The sequence below is a fragment of the Phyllobates terribilis genome, unplaced genomic scaffold (assembly GCF_046119375.1).
Source record: "Phyllobates terribilis strain yellow unplaced genomic scaffold, ASM4611937v1 Scaffold_3__8_contigs__length_932513732, whole genome shotgun sequence".
Taxonomy (NCBI): Eukaryota; Metazoa; Chordata; class Amphibia; order Anura; family Dendrobatidae; genus Phyllobates; species Phyllobates terribilis.
In genome coordinates this window covers 731,881,156-731,904,817 of record NW_027362763.1, presented here as the reverse complement: position 1 = coordinate 731,904,817, position 23,662 = coordinate 731,881,156, and the positions used below count along the sequence as shown (strand labels likewise).

General features: G+C 47.6%; 1 protein-coding gene across 3 annotated transcripts in view; it reads left to right on the top strand.

Moving 5' to 3' along the window:
- The first annotated feature begins 8,185 nt into the window (after nt 1-8,185).
- Nucleotides 8,186-23,662, top strand: part of FSHR (follicle stimulating hormone receptor) — a 307,547-nt gene continuing 292,070 nt past the window's right edge. For all 3 annotated transcript variants that reach the window (XM_073672099.1, XM_073672098.1, XM_073672097.1), the window contains exon 1: nt 8,186-8,379. In XM_073672099.1, coding sequence (XP_073528200.1) covers nt 8,240-8,379 — 140 coding nt within the window. In that variant the 5' untranslated portion in view covers nt 8,186-8,239. The remainder of the gene's footprint in view (nt 8,380-23,662) is intronic.

Below are 23,662 nucleotides of genomic sequence, written 5' to 3'. Positions count from 1 at the left end.
TCCTTCTGGCTATCTCCTCCTTATAGGGTAACAGCCCACGTTTCCGAGCTTTCCGTGTATTCTCGCCTGTATGGCCTGAGACGTGGGTTCCTTTCTGCTCCCAGCCTTGTACGGCTCTGCTGGTCCCTTCTGTTGTGGCAGGGCCTCCAGGCTTCTTAGGCCAAGGAATATACAGTCCCTTGCGGACTGGTTCTCTGCTGGGGGATGTGGAATCCTTCCAGCCTCAGACACCAAAGTCTGGTAAGGTCTGTCTATTATCTGCCAAGATAGGCTTGCTTCGCCTCTTGTCTCTGGCTTGTGGCTCTCCTCCTGCCACACTTCCTCTTAGGTGCAGTGCAACTGTCTGTCCCTGCTCTGCTCTGGGACAAGTCTCAGTGCTGAGACAGGCCATCAAGTTCTCCCTAACCCTGCCCCCAGTACCAGCTTTTATAGGGGCAGCCAGCTCCCCCTACTGGCCTGAGACAGGAGGCATTGCATGCTAATGTTCCCCTGACTAGAGAACCTCCCCCTTGCTCTCAGACACAGCTTTAATACATTTTGTGGCATCCAGGCCAGGGTGACACATTCCCCCCTAGTGAAATTTAGTACTCCGGGACTAAACAGCAAACAAAGACAATATGCATAACAATAAAACATTAATAGACAGACGACGCACAAATTGAGTTCTTAAGGTCACAGTGTGGTCTGTGACTGGGTGTCCATATCACAAACACAACGGGGAGCCTTAACCAGGTGGGGGTCTGTCCTACCCCAAGTCCTTTACAGTCTTAGTTCATTCCTGGGTTAGGCTCCGAACACAGTCCATACAAGGTCCTGGTTATAAAAAGTCCATAACCTGTGAGTCCTTACGGTAGCTGCAAGAAACTGAAACACAGAATTACCAAACATGCATGCAACTTTGCAAACAATTCAACAGTTGGTAACAGGGTTATTTACAATCTTAGTACACTCTATATTCTCCAGAGAGCGGGTATCTGCCCCTTTGTGCTCCTGGTTGACCTCCTTAACCCACTGTCTGGTGGTGGATTGACTTGGCTTTCACCACTAGCGTTAGGGGTGCAGCTACCAGCTGGGTGTACAGGTAGGGCAGGCAGCTGTCTGCGGGTCCTTTGGCTTACCGCAGGCATGGCAGGCTCACTGTCAGCAGAGGGTTGACTCTCCTGGGCTGCTGGTACAGGCTCTTCTGCCTCTGGAACCGCTTGCTCCTCTTCACCTTCCGGCTCTGGTGTTGGTTGTTGCTGTGCCGGTTGCAGGAAATGCAGGACAGGTACCACTATGGCATCATTTATGCGATTCCAGGACTGAGGGAACTCTCCGAGAATGGTGCTGATCATTTCTTCCTTGTCCTCTGCGGGTTCAAGGTCACTCTGATCCTCTTCTGCACTACGGAGTTGCTCGGGGCATCTTTTGAGGTGGTCTCTGGAGACGACACTAGTGGTTTCTCCTCCGTCCTTGGTGATTACGCACACCTTTGCGTTGTCGTGGTCAGACTGCAGTACGGTGTAGGGTTCCCTTTCCCACTGGTCGTCCAACTTGTGAAGCCTTCTTTTTCGCTTTAGGACTTGCTCACCAGGTTCTAGGGGACCAGCAGGGGCGTGTTGATTGAAGAGTTTTTCTTGCCTCTCTCTCACCTGGGCCAGGCTCTTCTCCACACTCTCCTGTACCTTCTTGTACTGCAGTTGCCTTTCCGTATCCCAGTCCGCACCCGGGGAGGTGTCCTCAGGTATTAGGACTCCCATCTCCAGGTCTACGGGCAGCTTACCTGGTCTGGCTCGCATCAGGTGAGCCGGGGTGCAGTTTGTAGCATTCACCGGGATATTGTTGTATAGGTCTATCAAGTCCGGCAGTTTTTCTGGCCACAGGCTGCGTTCCTCCAGGGGCAACGTCTTCAGGAGATCAATGACTATATTGTTCATCTTCTCACACATCCCGTTGGTTTGGGGGTGGTAAGGCGTTGTACGAATCTTCTTACAGCCATAGAGGTTGCAGAACTCCTGGAAGATTTCAGCCTCGAACGCTGGACCCTGGTCTGTCAGGACCTGTTCCGGATACCCGTGTGGACGGCAGAAATATTGCTGGAAGGCTCTGGCCGCTGTTTGGGCTGTCAAGTCCTTTACCGGGACCACCACTAGAAAAACGGGAATAGTGGTCCACGATTGTCAGGGCATAGATGTATCCAGACCGGCTTGGAGCCAATTTGACGTGGTCCAGAGCTACCAGCTCAAGAGGCTGCGTGGTGACGATGGGCCTCAAGGGTGTCTTCTGGCTGGTGCGGTCCTTCCTCCTTAGGTGACAAGGGCCACAGTCTCTGCACCATTTTTCTACAGCTCCTCTCATGCCGACCCAAAAGAACCTTCCTCTTAGTAGGAACTCCAGTTTCTTCCAACCGAAGTGTCCCGCTCTGTCATGGTAAGCTCCCAGGACCATAGCTGCATCCCGCCTTGGAACCACGACTTGCCAGGTCAGCTCGTGTGTCCGGTGGTTGACAATCCTTCTGCACAACTTGCCTTCGTAGAGGAACAGCTTGCTCTTCTCCTTCCATAGCTGCTTGGCTTCCTCTGGGGCATCCGGATCCATGCGGGTGTCTTCCTGGGTCAGCAGCTCTTTCAGCAGGCGGATGGCAGGGTCACTATCTTGGGTCTCGGCCCAGCTGTGGTGAGGTAGGGGATTGATCATCACGGTTGTTAGATCCTCCTCCTTCACGCGGTGGGAGTATTGAGCGGCTCCATACCGGTGAAACGCGGGGAGTTCTACCTCCTCCAGCTCTTCTGGGTCTTCGTCACCTTCAGATAAGTGAGGCATTCTTGATAGGGCGTCAGCGTTGGCAGTGGTTTTGCCGGCCCGGTACTTGATCACGAAGTCATAGTTGGAGAGACGGGCCATCCACCGCTGTTCTAGGGCACCCAGTCTTGCATTGTCCAGGTGTGTCAACGGGTTGTTGTCCGTGTACACGGTGAACTTTGCGGAGGCCAGGTAATGCTTGAAGCGTTCCGTCACGGCCCACACCACTGCCAAGAATTCTAGCTTGAAGGAGCTGTAATTCTCCGGGTTCCTCTCGGTGGGCCTCAGCTTCCGACTGGCGTATGCGATCACCCGTTCTCTGCCCTGTTGGTTTTGGGACAGTACGGCTCCCAGTCCCACATTGCTGGCGTCTGTGTGAAGGATAAAAGGCTGGCCATAATCAGGGTAGGCCAGGATCTCATCCCCCGTGAGGGCCATCTTCAACTGGCGGAAGGACTCCTCTTCCGGTTAATCCCACTTGAAGGGTGGCTTTTGACTTCTGGACTTAGACTGTCCGATCAGGAGGTCCTGCATAGGAGCTGCCATCTTAGTGAACCCGGGGATGAACCTTCGGTAGTAGCCTACCAACCCGAGAAACTGTCTCACCTCCTTGATGTTCGAGGGGCTTGGCCAGCTCTTGATTGCCGTGACCTTGTCAGGGTCGGGGGCTACTCTTTCCGCACTTACCACGTGCCCTAGGTACTGGACCTTTGGTTTCAACAGGTGACACTTCGATGGTTTCACCTTCAGGCCGTAGCCTGCCAGGGCTTCGAACACCTCAGCCAGGTGCTTTAGATGGTCCTCGTAGGTTTTCGAATAGACGATCACGTCGTCCAGGTAAAGGAGGACCGTCTCGAAGTTTCGGTGCCCTAGACAGCATTCCATCAGCCGCTGGAAGGTCCCTGGTGCGTTGCAGAGCCCGAAAGGCATACAGTTGAACTCACTCAGTCCCATCGGGGTGGTGAAGGCGGTCTTCTCCTTGTCAACCTCTGCCACAGGAACCTGCCAGTACCCGCTAGTAAGGTCCAAAGTAGAAAAGAAGTTAGCTGATTTTAGTGCGGCTAAAGACTCCTCTATTCTAGGCAGCGGATATGCGTCTTTGTGGGTGATACGGATGATTTGTCTATAGTTGACGCACATTCTCATGGTGCCGTCTTTCTTTTTCACCAGAACCAAGGGGGCTGCCCAGGGGCTACAGCTGTCTCTAATGACCCCAGCTTCTTTCATTTCTCTTAGCATGCCCTTGGTGTTCTGATAATGTGCAGGGTGTACAGGCCTGTGTCTCTCTTTTATTGGTGGGTAGCTCCCTGTGGGGATATGGTGTTCTATCCCTTTTACTCTACCGAAGTCTAGCGGGTGCTTACTAAAGACTCTCTCGTACTCCTGTACCACCCGCTAGACTCCTTGTTTTTGGTGCAGGGGAGTGGAGTCAGCACCCACATGGAGTTTCTGGCACCAGTCCTCCTTTTGTTTCTGGGAGCCATTACCCTCCGCCTGAGGAGATGGAGGCAAGGGTTCCACGTCCCTGATAGCTTTGTGTTCGACGACAAACAGTTTGGCGAGTGTAGCGTACCTGGGTAAGTGTACTTCCCTCTCCCCAATGTTGAGGATGCGGACGGGCACCCTCCCATGACGGACATCAACCACCCCCCGGGCTGTCAAAATGGTGGGCCTGCTGTCTGAGTACACGGGTTCTACCATGGCTTGGTAGTCTCTACCTCTCAACCCGATTGCAGTCCGACACCAGATCATCATTTCACTTTTGGGAGGCATGGAAATGGGGAATGGGTCACTCAGTCTTACGCTACCGATCTCACCACCAGACAGTTCTACCTGCTGCCGTCTCATCAGGGCTTTTATCTCCTTGTTGAGGACTCTCTGTTGGCTGGAACTAGCATTCACCGCCACCTGTTGTAGAATTACAATTACTTCTGAAAGACAATTTTCGATCACATTAGTACCCACAGTTATTTTAGGGTGACTTTCACGACGGTCAATGTCCACAATAATCACTCCATGTGCCGGTAGTTCAACTTTACCAATTTTAATGGTCATCTCCTTGAACCCCATCTGCGGCACGGGTAAGCCATTACTGGTGATGATGCTCAAGTTACTGTCTGGATACAGTGTGATATCAGCATCAGTCCAATACTGCTTAAAAAGTACATAAGGGATAGTGGTTACTTGCGACCCAGTATCCAGCAAGGCGCTCATGGGGATACCGTCCAGCACCACGGGTAAAACCGGGCGCCCCCCAACGTACTTATTACGCCAATTGTAAGGGCCTGGTGATCTTATGCCTGGGGGTTGGCCCTCTGCCCCAGGTTGGACCCGTTTAAATTACAGTACCTGGAAATGTGTCCAGGCTGGTTGCATCGACGGCAAATGGGCTGTCCATCCTCTGCGTAGCGGTCTGTGGGCCTCCCTCGGAACGACGGGATCCTCCTCTGTCGACGCCACGGGACATCCTCCGGACTTGAAGCCGGCTCGATGGGTCTTGACGGGTCCACTTGCAACGCCTGGACGGTCCTGGTCAACGCCGCGACGCTCCTGGTCAGCTCCTGGACTTGGTGATGCAGGTCTTTCGACGGGGCTTGGTTCAGGGCTTGTGCATCAGCCCCCACGGGGTCCATAGAGGAGGGCGTCCCCTCCTGGTGGTAGGTGAGAGCAGGGCGCCGGGGGTTTATAGCGCCACTGGTTGCAGATTCACGGAACACCCTTATGGCCCTGTCCTTAAATTGGGCAAAGGTCAGGTCGGGGTTCTGAAAGAACATGAGGCGCAGCTGGGCCCTGTGGGCGCTGGACAGCATACCTTCTATGAATTGTTCTGTTAGCAGTTTATCCGTTTCCTGCACACTGCCAGGGTCAGTTTGTTGAATAGCCCTCAAGGCTTCCTGCAGATTTAGGGCATAGTCTCTGATGCTGTCCTGTGCCCGCTGCTTACATCCATAGAACCTCATTTTAATTTCAGCGGAGGTACGGGTGTCAAAGGTACCCCGCAGCCGGGCCAGAATACCCTTCACGGTCCTTCTCTCCTCAGTGGGCCAAGATTTTACCTCCCTTTGGGCTGCGCCAGTTAACTGCCCTGTTAATATGCTGACCTTCTGTTCCTCTGTCAGGGGGTAAACGTGGAACAAACTGTACAGCCTTTCCTTGAAGTCAGTTAGGGCATGGGGCTCCCCTGAGTATTTGGGCAGCCAGGCCGCTCCAGGGATGTAGGGCAGGGAAAAGGGCATCCCCGCTGCTGCAGCTGCGTTGGTGGTAGTGGGCGCCTCTGTATCCGACATCTTCCTCCCCCCTAGTTAAGCGTGGCCTACCTTCCGACGATCCTCTTCTGTAGGCCGCGGCTCCGCTGCTGCTGCTCTGGCCGAGGACCTTGCGTCGCGTCCTGATGACGTCAGCGCCGCTCTCTCTCCCTTCCAGGACCTTGCGCAGCGTCGGTGCGTGGGGCGGAGCTTCGGATCTCGCGCGGTTTTGACGTCCACGCCCCTCTTCCTCCTGCTCGGCGTCCTGAAGATGGCGTCCGATGGCGGGAAACAGCTGCGGATGGCGGGAAGATGGCAGAAGACGGTGGGAAACGGTCCAAGATGGCGTCTGATGGCGGGAATCGGCTCCGGATGGCGGGAAACGACTCCGGACGGCGGGAAACTTCGCCACAGGTAAGTTACAAAAGTCTTTTTCAGGCACGCAGTACCCGGTGGTTGCGGGCACGAAATCCTGCCGACTATGCCAAAGCTGACTCGCCCCCTGGGCCGTGGGGCACTCGGATCCGGGCAATAGGGAACAATGGGGGTAGTAGTGGCAACCCGGTTCCGTGGCTCAGGGTGGTCAGGCCAGTGGTAGTCCGTTATGAGCTATTGATTATGTCCGACTACGCCACCCGTGGATTTGCGGTCATTAGGAACCGCCGCTGCAGGGCAGACCGCTGGAGCTGATGATATATGCAGCTGGGATGGTGTGACTCCCCACGGGAAGAGTGCGGCCCCAGGGCAGTGTAGTGGATGGTGGGAGTGATGGTAGTGAGAGTCCCGGTGCTGATAGTGCTGGAGGAGCAAGGAGCACACAGACAACAAGTTGCAGTCCAGGGTCTTTACTAAAACAGGTAAACTGACCCATAAACAGTCCCGGCTAGGAGGGGACCTGGATGTCTGAGAGCAACGGGGAAATTGGCCCTGGTCAGGGTGAGGGTGTAGGCCTACCGTGCTTTCTGCGCTCCTTCTGGCTATCTCCTCCTTATAGGGTAACAGCCCACGTTTCCGAGCTTTCCGTGTATTCTCGCCTGTATGGCCTGCGACGTGGGTTCCTTTCTGCTCCCAGCCTTGTACGGCTCTGCTGGTCCCTTCTGTTGTGGCAGGGCCTCCAGGCTTCTTAGGCCAAGGATATACAGTCCCTTGCGGACTGGTTCTCTGCTGGGGGATGTGGAATCCTTCCAGCCTCAGACACCAAAGTCTGGTAAGGTCTGTCTATTATCTGCCAAGACAGGCTTGCTTCGCCTCTTGTCTCTGGCTTGTGGCTCTCCTCCTGCCACACTTCCTCTTAGGTGCAGTGCAACTGTCTGTCCCTGCTCTGCTCTGGGACAAGTCTCAGTGCTGAGACAGGCCATCAAGTTCTCCCTAACCCTGCCCCCAGTACCAGCTTTTATAGGGGCAGCCAGCTCCCCCTACTGGCCTGAGACAGGAGGCATTGCATGCTAATGTTCCCCTGACTAGAGAACCTCCCCCTTGCTCTCAGACACAGCTTTAATACATTTTGTGGCATCCAGGCCAGGGTGACACAGCAGCAATCCATGGGGCTGACTCAAACCAAAAATGGTGGACATTTATATATATATGCTATCCTTTTAATAGTTCTATGTAAACCTTACTGCAAGCACATCTGACACTCCAAACACACAAAAGGGGAGAGGTGACATCACACACATGTGAGCAATTGCCGCCCACTTTTACTGCAATCGTAAAGTAAGTTTACAGGACAAATTTCAGCAGCTGCTCCCCCTAGTGTTTAAAAGTGGAAAATAACAAAACTTTTACAATTATTTTTCATGTTTTATACCATTAGAAAAATATACCAATATTTATTTTTATTTGAAAACATTAATACTTTACAATTGTTGAAGAGATTTTTTTTATGCCACATTCCCTTTAGAAAAAAAATAAAAAAAAAATTCTATGTTCCACTAATAATTCATGATCTAAACAATGTGCTTAATCTCTTCAAAGTTTGTTTCAAGGTCATTGGAAAGCTAGAATATTGTTTTTATTTTATTTTTTTATTAAAACGGTTACACAATTGCCACCAAGACTTGGGTTACTAAACAGTATTCTACGAGATGGATTATTTTCTCAGCACTTCAGGGCTTGGCTCAGTCTGAAGGCGGACTTAACTCATTTGTTCTTACAGGACACTGGGATCTCTCACTGAATGGGAAAAGCAGCCACGTCCTGCGCTGCATGCAGTTATGAGGCTCCTGAGTTACTTGTATGCACTGGTTCTCATATACCCCTCTTGTGGATGTCACTATTCTAAAAGCATTTATAGCTGTCAGGGAAGAAATGTGGAGCATGTCCCCCAGGATATTCCCAAAAATGCTTCAGAAGTGTAAGTGCAAAACTTCCCTCCAAGAGTCAGTCTGATAATATACATATTTATGGTGTTGCTTTAGTCTAATTATATTTGCTTATTGAAATGTAACAGGACGGAGATGGTGTTTTTTTTTTTTTTTAACTCTTTGGGCCGCATTGTTGGCGTATTAGGTGTATTACGGTAATTTAGTATGAAGTCCTATGTAAAACTTGAATATAGTTGTGCTGTAATAAGTCAGATCTGCTACATCCGTACAAGAGTATTTACAGTATAACTAGAATATTAATTGTATTTTAGCCCTGATTTTACGTGATTATGTTATTGTTTTATTACATTAATTATTATAATTGGTAGTAATAGTAATAATAGTAATAGCAGCAATAGAAGTAGGCATATCTTTATATCTGGAGGTTTATGGTGAGCAATAGATTCTATAACAGATATTCATTGTATTAGACGAATCTATTTAAAATTGCATAAACTTAGGAAGAAATGATTTATAAATAAATGATACAAAAAGGCAAAGGAAAGCAGAGAGTCAGCACGGGCGGCCGCGCAGCAGCTCAGTAAGCACAGAATTAGGAGTAAACACATTGATGAAATATTCGGTGTACTTACGCTGAGAAAATGCTAATCCTTTTATTTGCAAAAAATATATGCAAAGCACTTTAAGACTATTAACAACACCACATCATAGGACATCAAAATGGAAAACTGGCTGGCACGCAGAGCTATTCTATAGGATTTCTATAATCCCCTGTATTTTATGTGCTGTCGTCAAATACCCAAAGCAGGTTGTAATACTTTGTGAGTCACAGCAGAGTGGAGGGAAACGGTTTACCCATTGATATAAATTTTAGTAAAGCCAAAGGCTTCTTGGCATAGATGGGACTTTTGACTAGCTTTATGCAACAGAAGTGTTGCAGTCCCTAAATTGGCCTTATAACTTCCCTTGTGGGATAATAATTAATGTGATTATCATGGCAAATTGACAATAGAATAGATATGTTGCTGATACATCAGCATTGTTGGACTTAGTATTACATGGTGGTCTTTGCTGACTGTAAGAGGGGACATACTGGCAAAAAGTCCAGGGCTCCCATCCCTAAAGTGGCCTCCTGTTTCAGCATTGTTTGTCAGCTGCTCGTCCACATAACCAAGGTGGCAGCTAAAAAGTAGAGACTGCAGACGACTCCTGGAGCACTCCACCGATATATTAACCCTCACAGATCCTCTTCTGCTTAGGTGTTGTTGTACACCATCCTGGTGCTGTCCATCTATAGGACCTAATGCACAGCAAAGCACACTGTCCTAAATCTGGACAGAATCAAGACACAGTATAGCGGCATCCAAAGCTAAAGTGGCACCATAGGATATGACGGTAAATACTTGGTATCTATGCAGCAATAGTTTGTCTGCTCTTCGGTCCCCTAAATTTATACTATAAAAAATAATGCTTATGCTGCTCTGATAAACTATTAATTTGTTGTCACCATAAATGAAATCTTGGAACCTTGGCCGGGACCATACTTTGTCTAAAATCAGCCTTGGTAATTATCTATCTCTAAAAGTTGTAGGTGTCAAGATTAGTGTTGAGCCACCCCCGTAGTGTTCGAGTTCGGTTCGGTTCGTCGAACACCCGTGTGTTCGCCGAACTGTTCGTCGAACTGTTCGTCGAACACCTTCGAACACCGTTAAAACCAATGGCAGGCAAACAAAAACACATAGAAACACATAGAAAACACCTTCAAAGGTGTCCAAAAGCTGACAAACTGCTCAGAAGACACAACTAACACATGGAAAAGTGACAAGTACATATAGTCATGCGAAAAGAAAAGAGGTGGAGGAGTAAAAGGAGGGGGAGACACAGATATAGGCATGTCATGCCCTTCTAAAATCCAAAAAGTGAGAAGCCGAGACGGCCAGTCCGCTCCTGCCCGTGCCACCTCCGTGTCGCCGGGTTTGTGCCAGAGCCGCGGTGAACCCTGACGGCCAGCCCCCCTCTCCCAATACTGGTGCCTGTCCGCTGGTGGGTCGAGATAGCCCCCCTGTGGTGGAGGCAGCTCTAAGCTTTTTAATTTAAATTGTCCCTCTAATTTGAATGAATACACTTTAAATCCATTTACAAGGATCTATTGGAGGGCAAGTCTCATGCCAGCAGCCGCGTAATTCCAGCTCCAGTAGCGTCCACTAAAGCTGCTGCAGTTAAAAAGCTTTTATAAGGATCGAGCTCGGCTGTCCACCGCAAGGCATCCTAGTGCAAGTCCCAGCCCCTATGCCTTGGGGTGCCTCCTGATGCTCTTCACTGAGTATCCCGTGGTCCCAAAGCATTTCCTTTGAAAAAATTAAGTGTCCAAACTACAGGTGGTGTAGCTTGCTTAACAGCCGGGATAATCCACTGACTAGCAGACACTGCTACTAGGCACAAAGTATTTCCTGGGCTAGATGCAGTTAAAAATTTGTAAGTAGATACTCTCGTTGGATGCTGAGAAAGCATTCCATAGAGTCTCCTGGCACGCCATATATGATTCTCTTAAAAAGCTTGGGGTAGGGGTCTAGGGGACCCTTTTCTAGCCAAAATCACGGCCCTGTATCACAATACGTCACCTAGGCTGAAGATAAATGGAACTGTAGCACCGAGGGCTCGGTTGCTACAGACGTATTGCACCTCACCCAGAGGTGTGATATCTCACTCTCAGATAAGGATGGAGTGTGGATCAGGACCCGACACCTGCATGCATTACAGCACATTGCCGTGGGGCAGGGCGACCAATATGCCCCTGAGATGGGCACGACAGTCCCTGTCCCTGGCTGGAGTGGGGGGAGGGAACACTGAGGAAGGGGAACCCTGCAGTGCAGGAGCAGGGAGGAAGCAGTTCCTGGGTGCATTGAGAAGGGAGTATAAAAGGTGGGCACCATCTTAGTTCAGTGCAGAGAAGTCTGAGCAGAAGTGGCAGGGAGCAGGGGCTCTGCATGAGCTCTGCTCCGGAGGCGGGCCTAGTAACAGAGGCCCAGGCCTGCAAGAGGGAGAAGGAAGGAAGAGGAGCGGAGAAGGCTCCAGGAACGAGGAATGAAGGGATCCCAGGGGTGCGGACGGGCGAGTCGCCACCGCACGCCCGAATCCACCTGCGTGGAGGGGTCAGGCCAAAGGGGGAGACCGGTCCCCGAACTAGTGGAGGCAGGAAACGACCCTCAGCTAGAAACCGGAGGCTCTGACATTTTATGTGGCGCAGCCCCTTGCTCCACCCGCTAGGAAGGCACCACATAGGGTCAGGGAAACTGGCGCCAAGTTTACCAAGAGGAGGCCCGAGGCAGCCGGACAGAAGTGTTGGTAAGAAAGGCCAGACAAAGGACACACAAAGGGGGTCCTGTGAAGCGCTCCAAAGTTATCTGGGAGTTGTCTGAGCCCCTCACCTGGTGAGCACAGTACGACGTGGGCAGCCGTTACCTGCAGACGTGGTCTGGATAATAAGAACTGTGAGTAAAGGCCCTGAACTGCATCACTGACTCCGTGTCGTTACTGCTGCTGCCCTGCACCATCACCCCCATCCTCCGCATACACTGCCCTGAGGCTCTGCTGCACCCACAACACCAGCCTTAGCGGTCTGCCCTGTAGCGGCGGTTCACTCTGACCGCAATCCACGGGTGGCGTAGTCGGACATTTAAACATCAAAACCACATAAATAGTTCCGCCACTGGTTTGACCGCCCTGAGCCACAGAACCGGATCGCCGCCACGAAGACTACAACCACCAGCATCCACCAAAAAGGGTCCGGCTCCGGGTGTCCCAAGGCCCAGGGGGTGCGTCAGAACATTTTCATCACCTTTCACAATCACCAATGGGACAAGGCAGGGATGTCCTCTGTCCCCTCTCTTATACATCCTAGTGACGGAGCACCTGCTCTCATCAATTCGCCATAACCCCAATATTAGGTGGATTGAGGTGGGAGGCACCGAGTACAAGTGCTCTCTATTTGCTGATGATGTCCTAGTATATATCACTCAATCACATATATCCATCCCTGCTGTTATGGCTGAAATAGATCACTTTCTTACATGGTAAAATTTTAAAATCAATGCAGCGAAGTCTGAGGCCCTCGATGTCTCCCTCCCTAAATCCATATAGGATTCCATCCAGTCCAACTTTCCCTTTGCCTGGCCCTCACAGGGTATCAAATACTTAGGAATTCCTATTCATAGAGACCTCTCCCATCTATGTTATCTTAATTTTGGGCCCTTTATTGAACAATTCCATACAGACCACGGTTGGCAAGTTAGAACTATAAGATTCACTACGTGAACCACTGGTGTTTTGTGGAAAAGCACATGTACACCGCGTTCCAAATTATTATGCAAAAAGTGTTTAGGAGTGAAAAGGGAAGAATTTGTTTGTTTGTCAGTTAAACTCATTAATGGTGATGTGTGTCAGGGCTCTTTATATCACTGTAAGCAATTGCAGACACCTGTGCTAATTAGTTTGGCAGGTGTGTCCAATGAAAGGCAAGACTACTTAAGAAGGCTCTCTCACATTATTAAGCAGCCTACATTTTCTGCCAAAATGGGTAAGAAAAAGGATGTGTCGGCTGCTGAGAAGCAACAAATTGTGGAGTGTTTAGGTCAAGGCATGACTACAATCAACATTGTGCGATGATCAGGATGAAGTGTCTTGGCAATCAAGAAGTATGTAGCTGATTCACAGTACACACGTGTGCGTGCTGATAAGGGCAAATTGAGGACTCTTTCCTACAGGCAATTACGTCAGGTTGAAAGAGCAGCGGCAAAAAAGCCTTGTCATAGCAGCAGACAAGTTTTTGAAGCTGCTTGTGCCTCCAACGTCCCCCGAACAACAAGATGCAGGGTCCTTCAGAGGTTTGCAGCTGTGCATACGCCATCCTGTCGACCTCCTCTATCCACTTCACACAAGCAGAAACGGCTCGAGTGGGCCAAACATTACATGAAGACTGATTTCAAAACTGTTTTGTTCACGGATGAGTGCCGTGCAGCGCTCGATGGTCCAGATGAATGGAGTGGAGGATGGCTGGTTGATGGACACCCCACGCAAACACGGCTACAGCGCCAACAAGGAGGAGGTGGAGTAATGTTTTGGGCTGGAATCATGGGGAGAGAGATTGTCGGCCCCTTTAGGATCCCTGAAGGCGCTAAAGATGAACTCCATAATGTATGTGGATTTTCTCAAACAGCACTTCCTGCCATGGTTCAAGAAGAAGAACCGTGTATTTCACAGCAAGATCATTTTTCTGCATGATAATGCACCATCTCATGCTGCACATAAAACATCTGCATCTCTGGCTGATATGGGCATAAAAGGGGACAAACTTATGGTGTGACCCCCATGCTCCCCTGACCTCTACCCCATTCAGAACCTTTGGAGCATCATTAAAAGGAGTGTCTATGATGGCGGGAGGCAGTTCACATCTAAGCAACAGCTCTGGGAGGGTATTCTGTCCTCATGCAAAACAATTGAAGCAGAAACCATCCAAAACCTGACAAATTCAATGGACGAGAGAGTTCAGAAGCTCCTTTCGAACAAGGGGTCCTATGTGAAAATGTAACATCACCTAGAATAAAGTTTTGAGTTGAAAACTGTTTGATTTCAGTTTCTAACAACCTGCTAATGCTTATAATTTCAAAAATGACCATTTTTTTGGTCTTTATTAAAATGAAAAGGTTGATCGAAAAGTTTGGGGGATCTAAGAGTGTGGCAACCCAGTAGTCATGATTACTTCGAATTCTGACAATATGAGGGTCATGCTGCAGGTAGTGCAGCAAGAAGGCACTTATGTGTCTTGCGCATCTCGGAGCCCCAAAATTATTTTCCGGGCTAGATGCAGCTAAAAATTATTTTTAATTTTAAATCTGGTGAAGCTTATTATAGATGGCCTAATAGGATCAGTGCTGCACACTGCTACAAAGCCCAAATTATTTTCCAGTCAAGATACAGATAAACATGATTAGTAATTTGAAAGCTTAAAACGGTTGGTAGGGTGATTTTAACCAATCATCAAGCTTTTACTCTCCCCAGGATGACACAGGGGTAGAAAAGTCGTTTCGGATCCATGATTTGTTCATCTTTATGAACGTGAGTCTGTCTACATTATCAGTGGAGAGCCGCGTGCGCTTATCTGTCAGCACACCACCAGCAGCGCTGAACACACGTTCAGACAGAACGCTGGCTGCGGGGCATGACAAGATCTCCAAGGCGTAAGTGGCTAGCTCCGGCCATTTATCCAGATTGGAAGCCCAAAAAGAGCAAGGGTCCAGTGACACAGTCATGGCTACAATGTTTACTTGGAGATACTCCTGTACCATCGTCTCTAGGCGTTGACTATGTGTCAGACTTCTTGTCTCCTGTGGCCTTGCAAAGGATGGGCTAAAAAAGTGGTGAAATGATTCCGCAAAATTGATGTTACCAGCAGATACTGTGGTTCTGTTACGGTTTGAGTGCTGAACACTTGACGGTCCCACGGTTGGCAAGTTGGAACTGTGAGATTCACTACGTGCACCACTGGTATTTTGTGGAAAAGCACATGTAAGATTCTGCAACAGTCTCTGCTGATACTCCTGCATGCGTGCATCCCTTTCTATGGCAGGAATAATTTCTGCAAATTTACTTTTGTACCGGGGATCTAACAGTGTGGCAACCCAGTAGTCAGGATTATTTCTAATTCTCACAATTCGAGGGTCATGTTGCAGGTAGTGCAGCAAGAAGGCACTCATGTGTGTTGCGCATCCAGGAGCACCAAGTCCCTGTTGTGTTGGTGGCGAGGTAACAATCATGCTTCCTTCCTCTGTCCTCTCCCCCCAACCTCGCACAACAGAAATGTGATCAAGGTCTCCCTCATCTGATGAGTCTTCCATCAGTTCGTCCTCCACTTCTTCCTGGGCTCCTGCACCTTCCTCACTAGTTTGGCTGCTACCATGCGCCCTGGTAAAATCATCTCCCCCACCCTCACATGCCTGCCGCCTTGGTGCTGCCGACCGTCTGGACCTTGCAGATGTTAGCCCTTCCGCATACAACTCCTCCTCCTCTACTTCCTCCACCTCCTCTTGTGCCACCACCTGACTCCGAATTCTGTTTAACATGTGCTCCAGCATGTAAATCACCGGAATAGTTATGCTGATAATGGCATCGTCAGCACTAAACATCTTCGTCGCCATTTCAAAACTGTGCAGAAGGGTGCATAGGTCCCTGATCTGAGACCACTCCTCCAGCGTGATTTGCCCCACCTCTGAATCTCGTTGGCCCAGGCTATACGTCAGAACGTATTGCACCAGGGCTTGTCGGTGCTGCCACAGTCGCTGCAACATGTGCAGAGTTGAATTCCACCGGGTAGGCACATTGCATTTTAGCCGGTGAAGTGGCAGGCCCAACGACTTCTGTAGAGATGTAAGTCGCTGAGCTGCGGGATGCGAACGGCGGAAGTGAGCACACAGCGACCGTGCCCTCTGCAGAAGGCCATCTAGTCTGGGATAGTGGGCTAAAAATTGCTGGACAACCAGGTTCAACACGTGAGCCATACAAGGCACGTGTGTGACATTGCCCCGGCGAAGGGCCGCACCCAGGTTTGCAGCATTGTCGCACACGGCCTTCCCTGGTTTCAGGTCCAGTGGAGACAACCATTCATGAAATTGGTTCTCCAGAGCTGACCACAACTCCTCAGCTGTGTGACTCACATTTCCCAGACATTTCAATGTAAAAACCGCCTGATGACGTTGAGCCCTACTGCCAGCATAGTAAGGAGGTGTGCAGGATCCCTTCTGCGCAGTTAGAAAGCTTGTGGCATGACCAGACAGGCTTTGGGTGCAGGTGGAAGACCGAGAGGAGGTTGAGGAGGCAGAAGCAGTGGAGGAACTTTGACATAAAGAGGATTGACGCACAACTCGTGGGGACGGCAAGACTTGGACAGCAGCCCCTTGTCCTGCTGTCACCATAGTTACCCAGTGCCCAGTCAGCGACATGTAACGCCCCTGTCCATGCCTACTCGTCCAAGTGTCTGTGGTGAAATGCACCCTGTCACACACAGAGTTTCTCAAAGAAGCGGTGATGTTGTGTGCGACATGCTGGTGGAGCGCAGGCACACCTTTCTTTGAGAAGTAGTGCCGACTGGGTATCTGGTACTGGGGCACTGCGACGGACATAAGGTCTCGAAAATCCTCTGTGTCCACCAGGCGGAAAGGCAGCATTTCTGTAGCCAAGAGCTTGCAGATGGTGAAATTCAACCTCTTAGCTTTCTCATGGCTAGGAGGAAATGGTCTTTTACTTGTCCACATCTGAGGGACCGAGGGCTGGCTATTGTGCTTAGACGGGGTTGATAAGGGTGTCCCCGGCAAACTGCCGGTCTGTGAGGAAGATGCAGGCGGACATGTTAGGTTGCCTTGATCCAAAGGTGGTGCTATCGATGTCGGACAGCGCTCAAGACCAGCTGGTGTTACCACCTCCAAAGAAAATGATGACCTGCCAATCACGCTGGCTGTTGCGGGTAAAGAGGTGGCAGGTCTGCGCCCCAAAACAGGTGTGACTGCTGTCCCCCCAGTCACAGAGGATGAAGAGGCCGCGGATGCACAAGATATGGCAGACGGTGGTTGGCCCGGCCGGCTAGGCCGCATTGTAGCACACTGAGCTTCCCACTGCAACTTATGCTTCATGTCCATGTGCCGGTTCATGCATGAAGTACTCAAACTATGTATTTTTTGGCCTCTACTTAGCTTTTGCTGACAAATGTTACAGATAACACGAGTTGGGTCATCTTTATCGATCTGAAAAAATGCCCAGGCTATGCAAGGCTTAGCACCCATGCGACCTGAAGAGCCACCACGACTTGTGGTGAGAGGCAGAGTTGTGTTTGAGGATGCAGTTGTTGACGTGCTTCCAGTACTACGTCTCTGTCCAGGAAGGCGCAACCTGACCTCGTCGTCACTAGCATCTTCCTCCACCTCCTCTGCTGACCTAATCTCTTGGCTGACTGTGGGTTGACAGCAAGTGGGATCTCCAACCTCATCATCATCACCCTGTGCGTTATCACACCCGTCGTCCTCAGAGCCAACCTGTTCCTGCCCTGACAAAAAACTAAAGTTGTCGCTCCAATCAGGTATTTGAGTCTCATCATCGTCTTCCTCATTGTCTCCACCAACAGGAGTTACAGTTTGGGAATGAGGGTCTACATTATGGTCAGAACCTTCTGCGTCTGGTCCTGGATAAGACTCATAAAGATTCTGGGCATCAGTGCAGATCATTTCCTCGTCTGGATTCACAGAAGCGCTGGAGTCGACCTCTGATTCCCAGGCTATAGTATGAGTAAACAGCTCTGCAGACTCAACCATCTGTTCTACCTCATACTCAGACGGGCAGCTGGAGATTTGGGAGCTGTGAGGAAGCAAGTGCGATTTGGGTGACACCTTTGAGGACTGGAGTATTTGTGATGTTGAAGTTGATGTGGAGGAGAGCCCACTTAAAGGAGCACTTGATATCCGTTGAAGCACCTGCTGTTTTTGTGCCTCATCTGGAATTTGTAGCGATTGGCGTGGCCGTAAGAAAGGGATCTTATCACATTGTCCGCTAAAAGAAGTAGACATTTTAGTTTGGCTGGAAGATGGTCTTTCTTCTGCACCTACCCCACGGACACAACCTTTTTTCCCCTTCCCAACACGCCTATTCCCCTTTCCACCAGCAGCAGGCCTTTTTCCACTCATTTTGGTGGTTAACTAATTCACAACTCTGGAGTTGTTTGCACAAAAAAACAATGGATGGTAACCGAGCAGAGCTGAGTGGCCAAACTGTGGTATTAGGCCAAAACTATTGGCTGGGTTAGATGCAGAAAAAAATTATTTTTAATTTGCAACCTGATGGAGGTCAGTATAGATGGACTAATAGACCAAGTCCCACACACCGCTAGAAGCCCAAATATTTTTTCAGAGCTAGATGCAGAAAATTTTTTTATTCAATTTGCAACCTGATGGAGGTCAGTATAGATGGACTAATAGACCAAGTCCCACACACTGCTAGAAGCCCAAATATTTTTTCAGAGCTAGATGCAGAAAAAAATTATTTTTAATTTGCAACCTGATGGAGGTCAGTATAGATGGACTAATAGACCAAGTCCCACACACCGCTAGAAGCCCAAATATTTTTTCAGAGCTAGATGCAGAAAAAAATTATATTCAATTTGCAACCTGCTGGAGGTCAGTATAGAAGGACTAATAGAACAAGTCCCACACACTGCTAGAAGCCCAAATATTTTTTCAGAGGTAAATGAAGAAAAAAATTATTTTTAATTTGCAACCTGATGGAGGTCAGTATAGATGGACTAATAGACCAAGTCCCACACACTGCTAGAAGCCCAAATATTTTTTCAGAGCTAGATGCAGAAAAAAATTATTTTTAATTTGCAACCTGATGGAGGTCAGTATAGATGGACTAATAGAACAAGTCCCACACGCTGCTAGAAGCCCAAATATTTTTTCAGAGATAAATGAAGAAAAAAATTATTTTTAATTTGCAACCTGATGGAGGTCAGTATAGATGGACTAATAGACCAAGTCCCACACACTGCTAGAAGCCCAAATATTTTTTCAGAGCTAGATGCAGAAAAAAATTATTTTTAATTTGCAACCTGATGGAGGTCAGTATAAATGGACTAATAGAACAAGTCCCACACGCTGCTAGAAGCCCAAATATTTTTTCAGAGATAAATGAAGAAAAAAATTATTTTTAATTTGCAACCTGATGGAGGTCAGTATAGATGGACTAATAGACGAAGTCCCACACACTGCTAGAAGCCCAAATATTTTTTCAGAGCTAGATGCAGAAAAAAATTATATTCAATTTGCAACCTGCTGGAGGTCAGTATAGAAGGACTAATAGAACAAGTCCCACACACTGCTAGAAGCCCAAATATTTTTTCAGAGCTAAATGAAGAAAAAAATTATTTTTAATTTGCAACCTGATGGAGGTCAGTATAGATGGACTAATAGACCAAGTCCCACACACTGCTAGAGACCCAAATATTTTTTCAGAGCTAGATGCAGAAAAAAATTATTTTTAATTTGCAACCTGATGGAGGTCAGTATAGATGGACTAATAGACCAAGTCCCACACACCGCTAGAAGCCCAAATATTTTTTCAGAGCTAGATGCAGAAAATTTTTTTATTCAATTTGCAACCTGATGGAGGTCAGTATAGATGGACTAATAGACCAAGTCCCACACACTGCTAGAAGCCCAAATATTTTTTCAGAGCTAGATGGAGAAAAAAATTATTTTTAATTTGCAACCTGATGGAGGTCAGTATAGATGGACTAATAGACCAAGTCCCACACACTGCTAGAAGCCCAAATATTTTTTCAGAGCTAGATGCAGAAAAAAAATATTTTTAATTTGCAACCTGATGGAGGTCAGTATAGATGGACTAATAGAACAAGTCCCACACGCTGCTAGAAGCCCAAATATTTTTTCAGAGATAAATGAAGAAAAAAAATATTTTTAATTTGCAACCTGATGGAGGTCAGTATAGATGGACTAATAGACCAAGTCCCACACACTGCTAGAAGCCCAAATATTTTTTCAGAGCTAGATGCAGAAAAAAATTATTTTTAATTTGCAACCTGATGGAGTTCAGTATGGATGGACTAATAGAATGATGCTATGCCCAAAAGATTTTACTTCACTAGGTGCAGTAAAAAAATTGGTATTCTATACACAGGTGGTATATCTTGCAACACAGATAAGCTACTCCACTGACTAACACACTCTGCAATAGGCCAAAAAGGATTAGCTTTGCTAGATTCAGCCAAATGCTGTGAAAAAAACTTGCACAGCACTGGCACAGACCTGCCTGGCAAAAACTGATAGGAACTGATGTAACCTAGTCCTGAAAAGGACTCCAATTACAATTAGTCTTTACTCCCACAATCTATCTATTTAAGAGCACAGACCTGCTTGATAAAAGTCGTAGGAAATGCTGTAACCTAGTCCTTAAAAGGACTGCAATCACAACTATTCCCTACTCCCAAGCTATCTGTATATTTGTGCGAAAATTGGCTTGAAATTAACAAGGTATAGCGCACACAGCAACAGCGGTGCCGTCTAACACGCAGCTGCAGCAGTGAGAAAATGGTGGCGACGGGGAAAATGGCTTGGTCTTATAGGGCAAGGACATGTGACATACACTGCCAATCACACATGCCCTTGCTTGTGTGAAAAAAAGCACTTCGCTCCGTGTGTGTGCTGCTGATAGGCTGACAGATTGCACCTCCCCACTGCAAATGCGGGAAAGAGAAAAAAAAATGGAGATCTTCATTGTTCCTGCAGAGATCCATCCCCTGCCCCTCCCCCCGCCCCGCTGTACACTCAAACTGCGTATTAACATTAATTTTCATCATTACTGAGAAAAAATCCAGTTATGATTTTGGTGCACGAATAGTTATCGAACATAACCTCGAACAGCCGAATTTTTCTCAAATTGTTCGTGTTCGCCGACCGGCTCGAACACCGCCCAAAACAGCTCGAATTTGAGATTGGCGAACAGTTCGAGTAGAACAACGCTCATCTCTAGTCAAGATTCAACAGATGCTAAAGCTTTTCCACAAATACTATCCACCATCCATAAATGTTATTCTGATTACACTCATCCTCACACAAACCTAGAAGCTTCTCTAATTTTGTACAGACAATATGTGCCTTGAGGTCCCTCACCCATTTGATGGTCTACACCTATCTGCTAACAGTCATCGCTAGCATTTGTCCCACTAGACCACCACCTATCTGTTGACTGTTCAAAGTTCTCCTGTTTCTTGGAGACGGTACAAAGTTCTTAGGTGTCATATGTTCATTGTATAAAGTTTCCTGTTGATGGACATTATTGTTTTTGGGTTACAATTTAGGACCATTACATTATTGGATAATAGAGGAAATATGTGGATGCCTGTGGGAAGGAAGGTGTAGGGCCTGAAACTGAATGTTAATAAGAGAAATGTAAATCGGTGGACAACCCAGCTAGTATGAAAGAAAATTACATTTGGCATGGACCTTGTATAGTGTGTTGTAGACCTAGGGTTAGTTTTATTGCATTGGGAATATAAACTCACATGATATGATTTTCATAGTGAGTTGTGCCATTTCTTACTGTATTGGTGAACACAAAGCTATTACAGATAAATGCATTCATGTAATATATTACTTGAGGCCCTTCAGCACATTATCAGTTATTGCAGTCACTTTTTGATGTCCGTCGTTTTGGGACCTGACCACTTCTTTGTCTCTTGGTGTAAGGTTCTTTGGAATTCTAGAGAACATTCACAATGTATAGATCATCTCCTAATTTGACATTCAGCATAGACTGTAAATGATGTCAGTAATAGACCTGAGTCTGGGCATATATTGTCGTTTCACTGATTGGGAATGTAAATTTACTTGACAAGAGTTTTTAATGTTGCTGCATTAGTGGGCTTGAAGGTATTGCATGTAGGTCACTCGCTATCATGTTCACTACTTAGGCTGGGGAGATACAGAGACTATTTGTAGCGCTACTCATTGATTTTAACAGTTAAGTGACAGCCGCAGTCCACAATATCGCATGTAACTCAGTGTATTCCTTTGTCTCAGTGTATTCCAAATAGTCTCAGTGTAGCCTGAGCCACATAAAAGGCTGATCAGATGGTTATTGAAGTCCCTCAGCAGTTTGGTGGTTTACAATTTTCAGAGGACTGGTGCAGACGACCGTTTTTTCGGAGAAGATGGAGAATTTTTTTTTCCATATTTTCATCCGAGACAATCAGATCACACTCTGATCACACTCTGATCACACTCTGATCACACTCTGATCAGTGTGATTAGCATAATTATAGGCCCGATTCTCTCGGATGAATAAAATTACGATGGTGTGACCCTAACCTTAATAAGATGTGTTTGGCTTAATTATGTGTCCTGGTTCTCCTGGTTCCTGCAGAACAAACAGCACATGGAAGACCATTTTAGAGATCCATGAGAGCAGTCAAAGACTTTATAAGTTTGTCTTTGAACTGAAGTTCAACAATCATACCTTGCACGATAGTAGGTTAGAAATGATAGTATGGTAGAAATATGCAGATGCAGGTGGAAGGTATGAGACTTAAAGAGGTTGTCCACTACTATTAACATTGTCCCCATGGATTTAAATAGTGCCAACAAGTGTTTTTGTAAATACCTTGATTTGTCTTTATTGCCTGTGAGCGGCGCATTGGCTGATCACTCACAGGCATCACGTGACCCCCGGCTGCAGCCAGCTCCGACATCCGCTGATGTCACGTCAAGTTCCAGTTGCAGCCGGGGGTGACTCAGTGCTGCGCTCCCAGCTGATTGATGGGCTGTGGGCGGGGTTTCCCCGCACGTCACAGCCCAGCATGAGGAGAGAAAACCGAATATCCTATGGTATCTTTGGACCCGTAGAAGCGCAGTCTGTGCGAAACGGCCGTCGTCTTGACATGTGCTCCACATACTCCCGTTTCCAGTTTTTAACGATTATGGAACAAAGTATACGTTTTAGGACCAGTGAGTGCTCTCTATTTTTTTTTATCTGGACTACATTGAACTGCTTGCATTTTCTATAAGGAGCACCTGGTATCCAAAGGGTGAGGTGTCTCAGCTGACCTGTCTATGCAATTGATTGCAGGCTGCATCAGCGTACAAAGGTGCCGGCTTTTTGTTCTTGTATTGGTGCATCATTAGTAACGCTATTAACCTGCAGATTGAGAAAGATCAGCTGGAATCTTTCAAATAAAATGTTTGATCTGCACTGGAATCGAATGCCGGATTACTATTGTTTCTGAATAATAACATGCTATATTGACGCCATTTCAAACTTTTCTCATTCGTTAAGCTGTGTTCATACATTCTGGATTTGCTGCAGATTCTCCATCAACTCAATACTCACCTCTGCTGCTGATTTATTTGCTCCTAAAAATGTTTCCATGCCAATGTGGGTGCATTCTCAATCAGAGGTTGTAATGTTCACACTTACAGTTGAAACCAGAAGTTTACATACATTATATAAAAAGACACTCACCTCATTTAGTAGTACTGTGTAGCAGTCTGTGATTGGCCGCAGTTATCACATGAGATGAGATATCACAATGATATAGAAAGCAGTAAGGGACTAGTAGAGGGAGCAAAGGAAGCACCAGCTGGGATGAATATAGTAGTTTTTTTTTTACATGGTTAGTTGTTTTAAGCAAGGAAATCGGCATAATAATCCACACCAAAATCTGCATTATTTGGTGTGGATTTACTACTGCCGATTTCATAT